Source organism: Rhipicephalus sanguineus, chromosome 4, assembly GCF_013339695.2.
Source record: "Rhipicephalus sanguineus isolate Rsan-2018 chromosome 4, BIME_Rsan_1.4, whole genome shotgun sequence".
In the NCBI taxonomy this organism is placed as follows: domain Eukaryota; kingdom Metazoa; phylum Arthropoda; class Arachnida; order Ixodida; family Ixodidae; genus Rhipicephalus; species Rhipicephalus sanguineus.
The window spans coordinates 49,327,400-49,341,755 of record NC_051179.1 but is presented as its reverse complement, the minus strand read 5'-3'; the positions used below and the strand labels follow the sequence as shown (position 1 = coordinate 49,341,755).

General features: G+C 44.1%; 1 protein-coding gene across 1 annotated transcript; it reads left to right on the top strand.

The window, feature by feature from the left end:
• Positions 1 to 968: 968 nt before the first annotated feature.
• LOC119389937 (NADH dehydrogenase [ubiquinone] 1 alpha subcomplex subunit 13) lies at positions 969 to 13,541 on the top strand. The gene is made up of 4 exons (XM_037657387.2): positions 969 to 1,114; positions 4,105 to 4,183; positions 6,447 to 6,518; positions 13,230 to 13,541. Exons 1-4 carry the CDS (start codon positions 1,021 to 1,023, stop codon positions 13,438 to 13,440), a joined length of 456 nt encoding a protein of 151 aa, XP_037513315.1. The 5' UTR covers positions 969 to 1,020; the 3' UTR covers positions 13,441 to 13,541.
• Positions 13,542 to 14,356: the final 815 nt, after the last annotated feature.

Sequence of the window (14,356 nt, the reverse complement as noted above, 5' to 3'; positions counted from 1 at the left end):
TTTTTATTGCACGAAGCATCACAATCTCAAAGGCCATGCTTTTGGAATGCTTAGGCGGCCATTTCAGTCTGATGTTGCCGCCCGCATCACCGCGCAATCGGATCGCACACGAATGCACGAGAGAGAGAGAGAGAGAGAGAGAGAAAAGCATCATTTATCATTATCGACTGAGCTCCAAGCCTCAAAAGCATAGATACTAAATCCCCAGAATGAAGGCAACTGTCTGTACCGCTTAACTGACAGCGAGTATATGAATATGAAAAATAAGAATAGGAAATGGTAGGTTATTGTATGACGCTAGTAAAACCGAAACCGAAAGTAAAAGTTTAAAAAATGGCGTTGTAGTGCTTTTAGTCGAGACCAGTGGCTTCAAGCGACAGCTTTTCCTGAGTTTCAGCTATAAATGGTAAAGGCTGTGCTTCTGTGCCCCTATAAGTGACAAAATCTACGTCATGGTTATTATGTTTTAGACGCCACCATATTCCATACACGAGCCGTGGCAACAGTGAAAAAGACCGTCGCTGGATCGATGGAAAAGACGTGAGATGAGGACGCCGACCAGAATGCAGTAGTTTCATTCACTCGGAAAAACGGCTGCTTCATACAGGTGTGTCCAAGCTGTCTCATCTCGAGGTCTTTGGGTTTTTGGCTCCTGCAGTCATCTCCAACGAATGCTGCCATCAAAAGCATAGCCTCTGAGATTTGTTTTTTTGTGCCGATACAGCTGTTGAAAATCACGAGGGGCACATGTTTGCGCAAAAGGATCCTCATTGCAACCATATTTAAAACACTCAAAGTTTTAAGACAAGCACTGAAATTGCAAGATAGCACAAACGTGTCAACACATTTCGGAGCCTGCTTTAAAAGATTGCATTTTGTATCGACGGTTTTCTCGGAGTGTACACGAAGTGAGGACAATGAAAACGGTGATCTCAAAGGCCACGTCAGCCATGAACGGCTGCTCTAAAGTTCATCTGAAGCCACTCCAAGCCAGCAACCGCGCCGCGGGGCCCGTGCGGAATGGCGACGTCGGGGTACAAGCAGGATTTGCCTCCTGAAGGGGGCTATGCCCCCTTCAATTTTAAGCGTGTGCCTGCCAGAGTGTTGATGTCCGGTAAGTTTCATAAGTAGCAAAAACCATTCATCATACGTAACGATATATGCAGTCTTTAGCGTCTGAACCTCAGTGCTGCACAGGACGTTTGAAGGAGACTTCGATACTCCACGACGCCGGAGATGCAATATATATCACTCAAAACGCTCGCCAGTGTGAATTTTACTTTCGCGCTATATATGGTTCGAGTTCCTAGCGCTAGAACAAAATGTTTTCACTATATAGTACTGTAATATATATCATCGAGGCATAATAAGTTCTGTGATGACTCGTTCGCGAACTGGGTGGTTATTTTTCCTAGTTTAGCACCGCCAAGTCGCGTAATGTGTTTACAGGACATGCATAAATACAACGTATATTCTGCGATGGGCGCAGATCGTACCACACTGCTCGTTTAAAGTGCTGCAAAACTCGCAATGAATCCAGGCAGCTTGTGTGGTGCGATATTTAGTAGCCTTGTTCAACCACCCCTCCAACCGCAGCTTTGCGCTTTCCTTTTTGAACTAGCGCTAAAGGAACAATTTTGCAACCTCAAAAATCACCATACTTCATTCGGGACTTGCAGCCATGTGAGGTGGCACGGAATCTCGTCCGCAACTACTTGGGTTTGCCAAAATTCGCAACACGTGAAGACAACATACTGGCACATGTATAATCAAACTCTGTGCGATGTATGAATGAAGAGGAGAGGTGTAATGGACATGACGTGAAGTCTTCAACACTTTCTTTTTCAGCTGCACCTCACTGGTCTAGTCAATCGCTGCAACATTAGGCAGTTTTAAAATACGGTACACAGAGCTTTACGCTAACATTTGTCGCCACTGTGCATGCATCACATTTTATTTATTTATTTATTTATTTATTTATTTATTTATTTATTTATTTATTTATTTATTTATCGAATACCGCAGACATGTAGTCCAAGCAGGGAGGGCAAAAAAAAATGGTACGTACAGTGAACACGTTTGGACAAAGTAAAAGAAAGAGATTTGGGGGGGGAAAAGCAATATTACAGAAATAGGGTGAAAATGTTTGGCAGAACACTACAAAACAATAATAATGAAGATTATGGTGTCGATGCGATTATACAATTCCATTCGGTTATAATACAAGGGAAAAAAGAATCCTTAAATGTGTTCTCTCTCGTGATGTGAGGTGTTAATGCATCCTGTCTGCGGTGACGTGTGGTGCGGCTTAATAGGTGCTATCCTCATGGATATCCACGTTAAGTTACAGAAATAGCATATTGTACCCACCGAATGCTATCTCTGCGTACCCTATTCTAAAACTTCCTATTGCTCTTTCTCGCTCACATCAGTATCACCGAAGTGACGCTGTTCACCACGTTCCAAACTTGTTGTCACCTCCTTTCGAGAACATGCTGCTGCAGGCTTGCGGTATGCTTCTGCAGTGGTGATGTGCCTTAAAGGCTGAATTCACCTCATTAAGTGTTCTTGTTCAGGCATAAATCAGGAACACAACAAACCGTGTACAGGTCACTCAATACATTTCCTAGTTAACTGCAGCTTCCCTGCCTGGCCAAGTTGGTCACAAATGTTCTAGCACTCAGATATCGCAAAGCAATAGTCTTGGCTCGCTGCTGGCATAATCCAAGCAGTAAGCCCAACGAATCTGCACATTCATTGACAAGTGTCAACAAGACCTTTGAGGTGCTCGTGCGTTTGTGCAAGGGCTTTCTCATCTGTGCTGGTGTGGGTTAGGGGGGGTGAAATAGATGTTTCTCACCCATGTTCTGACCACTCTGCCACCACCCATGGATGAGGCATGTTATGCAAAGTGTCACTTGGTGCCTTAACAGCCAACTGCAGCGAAGTCTGGGCCATGTAAATGGCCTTATTTTAGACAGTGCAGATATAGAGCAACCTGCATGTAAAAGGTTGTGTGAGAAATTTAAGTGGATGCATTACAAAAACTTGCAGCAGTGGAGGTTCTTTAATACCGCTACTGAAAAAAATTCTCCGTTGCTGCTGTCTGGAAGGGACATACAACCCAAGCTCTGCAGCACGGTCTCTGAGATTATGTGCCACCATCAGCTGATAATAGTCCATTGGACAAGATAGTGACAGCGTGAAAAATTAACGAAGGACAAAGGAGGGGACAGAGGCAAGCACTGCCGCTTCTCCTTTGTTAATTTCTCATGCTGTCAGTATCTTGTGCAATGGAGTACCAACCAACCCAAACCTTCATGCTGATAATAGTCCACTGAAAGATCTCAGAGGCACTATACTTAAACCTACGTCATATCCTTCAATCACTAGGTACATGCTTCGTATGCTTAGGCGGTATGTAAAAGCTGCCAGTGTAGGCATTTACCATCCCTGCAGTTTTGCTGAGATTGCTTGCATAGCATAGGCAGCTCGTTTGTAACCAATTTACGTGTTGGAAAATTTTGTTCCAGTTCATTTTCAAAACTTTTAGAATACGCATTCATCAGAGGTGTTATTGTACTTTTTTTCTTTCCTAAAGAAATGAAAGAAAGTTGTAAAAAATAGGCACTAAAACATACTTTTTAATCTTGAAGCTGGTCACTTCCTATACGAGTCTGCGAGCAGCTTCTCACAAGCAGGAAAATGTAACACCCAACATAAAGATTGATTTATCGAACTTAAAGCAAACTACAGAACATTATAATATACTGAAAAGCTGTTCACACATCCAGGTAGACAAATCAAGGGCCCAGTGGAGCACACACTGCATGGTTGCAGACTTCCCATGGCAGTCCGCAGTCTTCTCTCGCTTGAGCAGTTCCATCTCCTCCTTGTAAAGCGATGACCACTGGACCTTGTCAGATATTTGCCAGCACTGCACATGATTGATGAATCATCGTGTCGCATTCGTTGTTTGATAACTTGTGTCTGCATCTGACGTGACGTCAGCAACCCTTATGAGCTCTCAATACAGTTTCATTTATTTTGAGATGTACTTGTGTTAAGACAGTACCACATTTCTTTTTATCTTTTTTCTTTCAGGTTACAGGCTGTTTGGGCTCTACGCAGTTTTTACTGGCTTCTCATGGTACATGTTGAAGAACTGTTTTGTTAGGAAGAAGTAAGTGTCCTAATCTTATACTAGCAAAGCTTGAAGCCTTACCTCTGTAAATTGTCTAACTTTCAAGTGAATACATGAAGTGAGAGAGTTACAAAGTAAATCAGCATATCACAATAATCTGGAATTATAACTGTGTGCAGTACAGCAAAAATCGATGTTCTAAACTCATTTGAGCAAAAGTTATGGTATGTTGAACATTTGCGATTGAGTCAATCGCAAGCTGGGAGTGAATGGTTGACTTACCGTAACATTTGTTCAAATAGGTTTAAAACATCCATATTGGTTGTACTGCACACAATTCTGATTCCAAATTATTGTGTTATGCTGGTTTACTTTGTAACTCTCTCAGTTTAGAAAAAACATTTGCTCCCCAGGAGGCATATGAAATGTCTTGTATTTTAAAAACTACACATTATATTAGAAAAATAACTGCATATTTGAAAATCAGCACTCAAATGTACATGAACCCAAGTTTCATCAACATCGATCAGTAAATAAAAAAATAAAAAAATAAAATGCCATGTCTCCCCTTAAGACCACTAAACAGGGTCCGACCTTTTTTTTTTTACATTTCCCAAACAAGCTTGCTAATTCGTGCAGAAGGCCATGGCAGTCACATTTTGCAAATATCACAGTGTTGCACACCACGCAGACGCTTCATTTCGAAAAACAATTCCCGGTTCCCTCTCCTGCGCCTGACCAGTCTTTTTCGCCCGCACAGTGACGCAGTCTTGCCCATGGGCAACATTATGCAGCACTGAATTCGTCGATTAGTCCCTTGCGCTGCGAAACGGTGCCTTGGACTTGCGGCGATGCAGTTTTGGCCACGCATCCGCATTTCCATTTTCCTGTACAAAGAGAGTACAGGAAAATGCCGCTTTGGTAGAGGCAAGACTACCAAGACAAACGCCATCACCAGAACGAAAGCCTCCGAACAGTAAAGGCATCTCGACTTTACCGTTAGGGGAAGGGCGCAGGCACCATGTATTTGTTTACCTCGCCATTGACTCGCACTCATCACACCGTGCTTCCTCACCACACTGCTCTGACATGAGCGACACACAGAGGAAGCTTTGCTCAGTCGTTGACTGCGTGCCAATGACGTAATTGTTGACGTCGTGTTGCGTTGCCGAAGCTGGCGTAGTCACGACAAAGGGCTACGCCTACCCCTCTTCGCTGCTGAGGAGGGTGGGAAGGCTGAGCGAGAAACCGAAACCAGCTAAAGTGGGTTGTTCTATACCTTGTAACTTCTTTATTACAGCACTTATATTCGTCAAATCCTTGGGGCAGCATGTTCACATCGTATATGTGCGCAGTTATTTTTGCCATCACAAATTTTGGACCGTGAGGTTGTTTGCCGGCTTTTTAATGGAAATGGATATTTGGACAAACACTAGTATAAACAGATTTAATGTTGCCCTGCAATGCCCTTCTATTTTTAGAACAGTCGCTCTTACCGAGCATAAACAAGCGGTGCTATAGCCTTCACTGGTTAGTGTCACTTGAAATGGACACACATAGTTGTAAATATGCATCTAGAGTGCAGCATTAATAGAGGATGCAGTATATTTATCAAACCCAAAAAATGCATGCTTGTCGTAGTTGCTGATGCTGAAAATGGTTTTGTCGAAGTTCCTTGTCATAGTGGAAACGGTATGTTTACTTCTTGTTCCGTTTCTGCCTGCCCAGTGCATACAGTGGCAGTGTCCTGCAGTAATTGTCTGAATATAGGCTGTGCTATTCTCTTTTGCCTTTTTTATTTATTTCTTTGCTAGCAGACACACACACACATCATGTAACATTCATGCAGACGCATAACAGCTACGCCAAGTAGCTGTTCCTTCACAACTTCAAGGATTATCCATCTGAGACCTATGGTTCACAAAACAGAACATTCAATATAACTTATTCATAAGCGATTCATAAATATGTCATCATATTGCATGTATATGGAGAAAAATAACATCAGGTGCTGAAATACTACAGTCGATTCGCTTCCTTGTCCTATCCAATACTTGGCATCTAACGTTTTGCATGTAAAGCCCCATTGTGAACATTATAGTGTATTGAACTACTATTCCAAAGATTTTGAATGTGCCATTATTGGCTTTTGATACAGCAGGTGCATGTGATTGAGCAGTGACATTATATTTCGTGCAACTCTTTTGGATATATATTTGTAAACTAAGCATTTTTCATGTTTAGTGATAGCGAAGCACACATCATGTGTAATTGAGTTGTACGACAATGTCTTTTATTCCAGGTTGATTGAAATAGAACATGCCGATGGGCATAATGCGCTACAGCCTCTTCTGCTTGCTGAGAGAGACAGATTGTAAGTGTTGATTGTTCACACCATTTTTCTCAGCTTCACTAGTCAGTCAGCAACAGCATGTTGTTGTTGTCAACACCAGCCTATACAAAAATTTGATCTTTAGTCATCGTGCAACGTCAGTGGAAACTAATGCATTGCTTCAATGACAGTGTCACAACGTCATTGACATCATCATGTCATTTTTTATCCTCTTGCCATTTTCGTGATTTTATTATTTATAGCCATTTTACGCACCTTTACTGTACATGTTTTTTTTTTTTTAAGCCTTTATGCAGCAGACTTACAACTACTCATTCTCCTTCATCGTGACAGTGCATTTACACTAAATGTCATGTCTCTGTGCTCTTTGGCCAGAACTGGCCCTTGCATCATTAAACACGAGATATCATCATCACAGTGGCAACTATGGTAGTTGTAACAGTATGCTGTTTCTAATTGCAATGCTGAAGAATCTGTGCATGCTAGGCTTGGGTAACAGTAATTGCTGTGAGCTTCCTTTGATCACTTGAAATTATTGTGAAAGTAGGCCTATAAATGTTGTTGTCAGCAGAAGATAGTGTATCTTCAATGTGTTTGCTGTCTCTTAGCACCACCATGACCAATGCCCCTAAGGTCAGATATGCCTATACTAGCCTTTCCAATGTAAATTATTTAGGAAGGGCCAGTGATGTAAACAAAATACCCTAATGTTGTTGACCACTTTAATTTATGGTGTGTTGACATCTTCTGACCTTTGTTTGGTGCCATAAGTGAGACATACAAAGAGAAGTAAAATGTTGACACTGGTCAGTTGGTGAAGCTTCGTAGCATAAGCAATGCAAAGTATACAGAAAAGCGAGAGGTCGACACAAGCAATGATTGACAATAGAAATTTTTTATTCTGCGCTCAGCGAAGCATAGCAAGCAGAGGCTGGGAGCACGCAAAGGAACATACCATACGCACTAAGGGTAGTCGTCGGGGCCACAGACACCAGAAGCGCATGACACAACCCAACAAAGGCACCAGAGTCTGGAAGAGCTATGTACATGGTGAGACAACGGGAGGTTGAACAAACACAAGATCAGCTGTTATGGCTGTGTGAAGAAAAATGTTGAAGGCAAATTTATAGTGTAGTAGAATACAGGGAAGTGTGCCTTGCGTAGGCAGACTGTGCGTCCTTTTTGCTCTGAGACAGCTAGGTTTTGCTGTATTACTCTGCAGGTACATGAAACACAGCTCTAAGATAAGCGCACATTAAGGATACCGGAATCACCTAAAGACATTAGGAGCATTAACTAAATGTTTGCATGAGTTTAAGGAGGGTTGAAGATAGTAACATTTTCATGGGAGACAATATGCTGCAGAACGTGAAGGTTATTAGTGGTAACTGTAGCAAGGCAGAAAAGATGGCATCCTGGTACAGAGTAATTGAGATTGCAAATGAGAGCCTTCAATTCAAAAGTTGTGAAAACTAAAAATTTCTTGGGTATTGTGCAACTTTTAGCACCAACGAAGCAGCAGGAAATTATAAGCCAGAGTCGTGAAAGGAGGCAGGGAAAGCTTAAAGGTACTTTAGGTTGAAATGTGCATGGCCCTCCGCCTGTGCTTATCTTAGGCTTGAGCAGCCCATGCGATCTTTGTTTGGATCCAGGCTGGGCATGGGTCGACATGCATACTTCATCAGGTGGGCTGGTTCGTTATTGGATCCCATTCTCCAATACAGAAATGTTGCTAGCATTTTATTTCCAGTAAAATATTGGATGCCCACCAGACGCCGTGCCTGTCCTGCTTTGACGTGCAGTGAAAAGCATTGGTCGCAGCTGTAGTGAACATGTAATGTGCATAAAGTTGAGTCACACTCGCACAGCTTCGTTTAGCAATAAATGGAGAGCATGATTTTATGCCATCTGCTTTCGCTTACTGACACCACAGGCTCCCTCTTTTGAGGTGTCATTTGCCACTTGTAAGGCACTGCTCTGCTGCCACATAATGTGGGTTGGTCCAGTTTTAATGCAGAAATGAAAGCAAGAACCAGCAAAGCAGGCACGTCAATGTTACCGCGCGGGCACTGGCAAGCAGTTTGATCTAGCAGGGGCACTGCATGGGCTGCACAAAGTGCTGCTATCTTCAAGCACCGTGGCCTGCACCCCATACCGTGCCATACCTGCCAACTCTCCCGATTTTCCTTGGAGGTTCCCAAATTTTGAACAATCCTCCCGATTGTACGGTCATGGCCATAAATCTCCCGACAAACAGGGCTAGCGCCACCATTAAAAAAAAAAGAATAATAACTAGGGACATTGGTTCTAAAATTTTTTTTTTGATCACGTGCAGAATGCTCAAGTCACTGTCGCCATAGTGCACTTTTGTCATGCGGAAAAGCGCATTAAGATTGGCAAGGGTCTACTCGCTGTCACGGGACACAGCCGACTTTGTCCCTTAATTACGCACGCGTACACCGCGTGCCGTGTAATTACAGGTGCCAGTATGATCGCCGACGTCTGCAAACTTTACTGGCAATCATTTGTTTATGTCGTCGCTGTGGCCCTGATAAGCAGTAAATACGTACACCAGTTTTCTTCCATTGCGTCTTTCCCCTTTCTCCTCCCCTGGTTTGCAAATCTCTTGAATGTCAATTTCACTAGGTTGGCAGGTATGCAGTGCCCTCTGGGTAAGCAGCAAATGTTATGTGAGCAGCATGTCTGCACCTCACACAGCATCACCTATCAGGTTTGTCGCCGGCGCCTGCCCTCTACAATCGATGTGTCTGTCTCGCAGTATAAAACATACCAAGCAGTCCCTAGTTACTATAGCAGGACGTGCCCATGGATAAATTTGCGGAGGGTAGCAAACTGATGTGCCACCTCGGAGCGGTGATAGAAGATGCATCACCACAATCGCTGTAGTCGTTGGTGTCATTGCATGAGTTTCCACGGCAAGAATTGAGAGGAGTACTTTCAAGGAAGGTCATAGAGTTCTATGGCTGCAGCATCATCCTCTAAATGTGAGCTGCAATTGTAAACATACTGCTCGCTTCATCACTGCGTGATTGCTTACAGGCTTGTGCAGTGCAATGCAATGCACAAAAAAAAAGCTACTTATTAGCTTGTTTTCTTATGTACAGGTGGTGCTACAATCGGCAGACCTCCACGATTTTGGTCAATAGCATATCCGTATTTTAATATATGGAGCCTGTAGGGGGTTTCGCAGCTTGAATGATTGAAGAACTCCGAATAGCCTGTACTGTAATGAATACAGCGCAGCTAATAGCATGTATTCTAGCAATCACCAGTGTGTTGTTCCTAATTGGTGCTCGTTAATGTCATCAGGAGCATTGGGAGTGCACATGAGCATTCCTCAGTAGGCATATTTAGATAAACTGACATTCAAAGGGGCTCTTAAGAGAAAAATAACTTCAGCTTGGCTTTTTGTTATTCTGCAGTACCAAAAGCTCACTTCAAGCATGATGAGAAGCTTTGAAAGGCTGAACCGCTAGGAATGAAAGACGATTGGCAATACCAGCTTAAAGGGGTCATGAACCACTTTTCCAAGTAATGATCTAATGACCTTAGTATCAGAGTTTACTGCCTCCCGAATCGATTGCCGCAAAAATTTCGGGAGTCCGCCAAGAATGAGCGGATTTACCGGGGTTTGGCGCATGCTCTCAGCGCTTTCGCTCTTTTCTCGTCCTAACGAGCGCACTGGAAGCTACACAGGGAGGGATGGCACAGGGGAAATAAGTTACGTCAGCACGCGTCGTGAAATGCGATCGCTCTCCCGCTGTGATTTGCGTGCGCGAGTGTGGCTACCGTGTAAAGTTAGCAGACTGAGGAGTGCGGCGCCGACAAGTGGCGGCACCCCGTGGCAAGAAGCGCATCTGATGTGAACGCCGTTGTCGATTTTTGTCGGCTATCAGCCAATGAGGATGCTATGTCTTTTGTGACACGGCGAAGCAGATACGCAACGTCAACCGGCAGGCGCTCTGCCCACCGACGAGAGTGAGAACCGGCCTCTGTTTGAAAAGAGGGCACCTGAGAAAATAGTAACTTCGCGCTCCACTTGCAGCCTTACGCGGCGCGCGCGACAGCAATATTTGGCTGAGCAGTTGATAGCCGTGTCAGCTTTCCATAGGATGTGTTTTTTCAACAAGCCCAAGGGGTGCTTCATGACCCCTTTAATGTTCCTGCACAAGCTCACCATTATATCCTGGATTTTGACAGCTATTTGTGGGACTTATTTAAATTTTGATTGTTAAAGATGGACTACATAAGTGTAGTATTCTGAGATAACCAATGATTAAACTGACTGGCTGACTACAGCCCAAAAACAACAGTTTTACTGAAATTTGTGACACTACATTGACATAGGCACTGGTTTTTATAGCGAAATTAAAAAAACCTGAATTTCACCTTCATTTTTTGTTGCCAAATAAACGCTTCCTGCCACAAAATTTGCGGACATTTGACTTTTTTAAGGCATGCTTCATGAATTCAAGCCTACTTAGTCTTATTATGTGGCGTCTCTTTAATTATGTGTAAAACCCACAAAAACGGTGTGTAAGGAATTTGGATTAAAAACATCCTAAACGGATAAATGAAGTTGAGGTTTCCTTTAGTGTCAATTATAAGTTGGTTCTTGAACAGTATGAATTTGCAATTCGCTTTGATTTTAGCTCTGCAACTGTGGCATTGTATTACTCGGCGAAAGGTTGCAGATTGGATCCCAGATGTCATAGCCGCATTTCGATTCCGCAAAATTGCAAAAATCATTTATCTTTAAAGGGCCCCTAAACCACCCAGCGGTCGAAATTTAGTTGAGGTGAAGAAGTTGTGCTCGAGTTTACAACGAACTCGTAGCCGTGAGAATTTTTCGAAACGGTGCCGTAGCAGCGGAGTTACACGCGTTTGATGATCGAAACGCGACGATCGCTTCTTTCCCTCTTTCCTACGCTACCCTCTTCCAAAACCGCTTTGCCCTCCTCGCTGAGTCAGCTGAGTACCCCTCCTCATCTCGCGTGGCATACGTCACCGCTGACGCGCTGTTCGAGACAGCATCTACTTCCGGTTGCCGCGACTCCGGCGACTCCGACACTCCAGCTCACCGTCAACTCTGTGTGGTATCTGGGTGCACTGTTCGTTGACTAACCGCCGTTGCTGCCGTGCCGGCCCGTGCCCCTACGAATCGTGCCGGTATGGACCCTGTGTTGCGCGCACGCCTTCAAAGGATCGTCAACGTGATGGACCCGTACGGGGACACGCCATGCCAGACCACCTTGGCTCGAGATGAGGAGCCGAGCTCGAGTTCACGGAGCTCATCAAACCGCAAGGCGTGGATGTGTGAATTACGCTAGTGACTTGGCGGTTGCGTTACGGGCCGCAGATGTCGATTCGCAAGCGGCAACACGACCAAGAACAGCAAGGTGCGCGCGAACAGCTGTTTGCAGAGTAACCGGAAGTCGTCGGTTGTCGTTCGGCCAATCGCAAGCATCAAAAGTGATAACGTCATCGAGTTTCACTGGTGATGTCACACATGTCAGTGGCGGGAATGGCGGGCACCGGAAAGGAGACGCTATTGTTTCTTCGAAATTGTGGCGCGCACGCGACCTGTAGCGCTGCGGCATGTGGCATCGTTGATCGCGATGGCATTCTGCACGCGATGCGCTTGTTTACTTGAAATGTTTGGGAAAATGTTGGAAGGGGTTTAGGGGCCCTTTAAAGGGGCCCTGAACTTTTTGCAAGTAATCGTCGAATGGCTTCATTAAAAGAGCTTATTGCCTCATGAATTGACGGCCACAAAAATTTTTAGAATTTGTCAAGCATGAGTGGAGCTGCAGGGATTTGTCGCACACTTCGAGCGCTTTCTCTCTCCTTTCATACCAGCGAGTGCACAGAAAGTGATGCATGGAGAGGGATGACAAGAAAGCAGAAAGATGTGTCCCTTCGTTAGCGCGTGTCATCACCTTGAGCACTTTCCTTTATTTTTTTCTTCAAACATGCAGCTTACTTTCAGTGTGATCGCGAGCGCAGGCATGGGCACGTGGCGGCATCCCGCGCCGGCCATGGTATCTATGCAGCTCACAATGCTCAAATCAGCCAATGGACGTGGTCCTTGGGTTTATGGCATCGTCATTTGTGTTTATGGCATTCATTTGTCGAGAGAAGATGGAACGGTTTCTAGATGAGTTTGAGAATTAATGTTAAAATTCCAGGCCGCGTGCTGCTCAATGTTTGGCTCACGTGTTCTCAGGAGCCTTGACCACCAATTGGCGGCATTTTCTGACCATGCCAAAAAAGCGTTGCAGGGCCCCTTTAACCCTTTGTGGTCAGTTGTCGAGAGGGGCCTGACATTGCAACACGGCCGCAGCGGTCTGACGTTGGGCACGACACACTTCCCAAATTTCGCTGAAACACATAGGCGCAGTAGCAGCTGCAAAACTAAACATCCAATGAGTTTTTCTTGTGAAGTTAATGTTTTTCTTTCACGCTGCTCAAGACTGGCAAAATATTTTCGGACCAGAACGGCCTGAAAGTGGCTAAAAGTGTTGCCACACAGAGGGTTAGTGCATTGTGTTCGGGTAAGAGTTATTCAGGTAGTCAAAATTAACATGAGGTCCCCTCATATGGTGTGCCTCATAATCAAATGATTGTTTTAGCATACCAAGCTTCGTAAATGATATTTGTTTGTTTATTACTCCGGTTAACGGAGAGTAAACTTGTAACTTTGTTTTGCAGGTACCTGAAGCAGCTGAAGAAAAACCGTGAAGAAGAGCGGGAGCTGATGAAGGATGTGCCTGGGTGGGAAGTGGGCACCTACTACGGAGAGCGTCTGTACAAGACAATCAGTCCCGACACGCACATCGACCCCTTTGCCGACGAGTTCTTTGCGCATGCGGAACCCAAGAGAGCCTACGACATCTGGCACTACTGGGACACCAACTTCTAAGCTGCAGTGGATTTTCACCATTTGCTAGAGGCACTGCCTATTTCATTTGTTTGTTATAGATATCCCACTTGAGTGCTTTCATTAAAGAGTGCAAGAGCCTGTTTCTTTCTTTGATAGCTGATATGCAATTGCCATCACATAGTGTATCAGAAACTTCTATGACTCCATAAACCACAGGTGATACCATTCGTGGTTATGTTTAGCAAGTTTCTTACTTTTACTTACAGAATTTCTTACATGTGATTTATGAAAATGTTGATAGAACGTGTCGCATTCGCAGACACTTCATTCCTGATGCCTCAGTCAAATTGCAATAGTTAGCAACACCCATCCATCTAGCAGTCAAAGACATCTACTGCTACGTAGAAAAGACGCCAAAAAATTAGAAATTTTAAATAATGCAAGCCAATAAATGCACGGAACCAACTTCTATTTCTTTTAAGCTTTACGTGTTGGACACCTGTTATGTATTCATGTTATCCATGCTTCTATAATCAAGGGAGAAGTTTCATATGCATGTGTAAATTTCGTAGTTTATTCAACCAGCTTCTTTTTATACAGTGTTTCATTTCGTGAGTTGACCGCAAAAAAATCTGCTTACCTTTATCTTCTCAGCCTAGTGGTCCCCATAGCATAATGTGCTGTGTGTCTCGCTTCCAAAGTTTAAGGAACATATACCTTACTATTTCATTCTTTTTGAGTCTTTAGGTTATTGGTAACGAGCTTGCTCAGCTGTCGCTGTGTCCCCTCGTGGTACATTTGAGAACTCTTATTGCATGATCGTGGCGGAAGTCCTGATCAGAAGAGCGGTACAGGGTCCGCACCTAGGCTGGAATTCTGGGCTCACCTTTGCTAGCCAGCCACTGCAGTGGCCCAGTGGTTACTGCACTCGTCTGCTAACCCTAACGATGCGGGT

What these genes read in the sequence shown, in the direction of transcription:
- LOC119389937 (XM_037657387.2), top strand. Translation starts at nt 1,021, where the DNA reads ATGGCGACGTCGGGGTACAAGCAGGATTTGCCTCCTGAAGGGGGCTAT. An exon ending in TGCCAGAGTGTTGATGTCCG is followed by an intron (nt 1,115 to 4,104) that starts GTAAGTTTCATA and finishes TTTTTCTTTCAG; the next exon opens with GTTACAGGCTGTTTGGGCTC. An exon ending in CTTGCTGAGAGAGACAGATT is followed by an intron (nt 6,519 to 13,229) that starts GTAAGTGTTGAT and finishes TTTGTTTTGCAG; the next exon opens with GTACCTGAAGCAGCTGAAGA.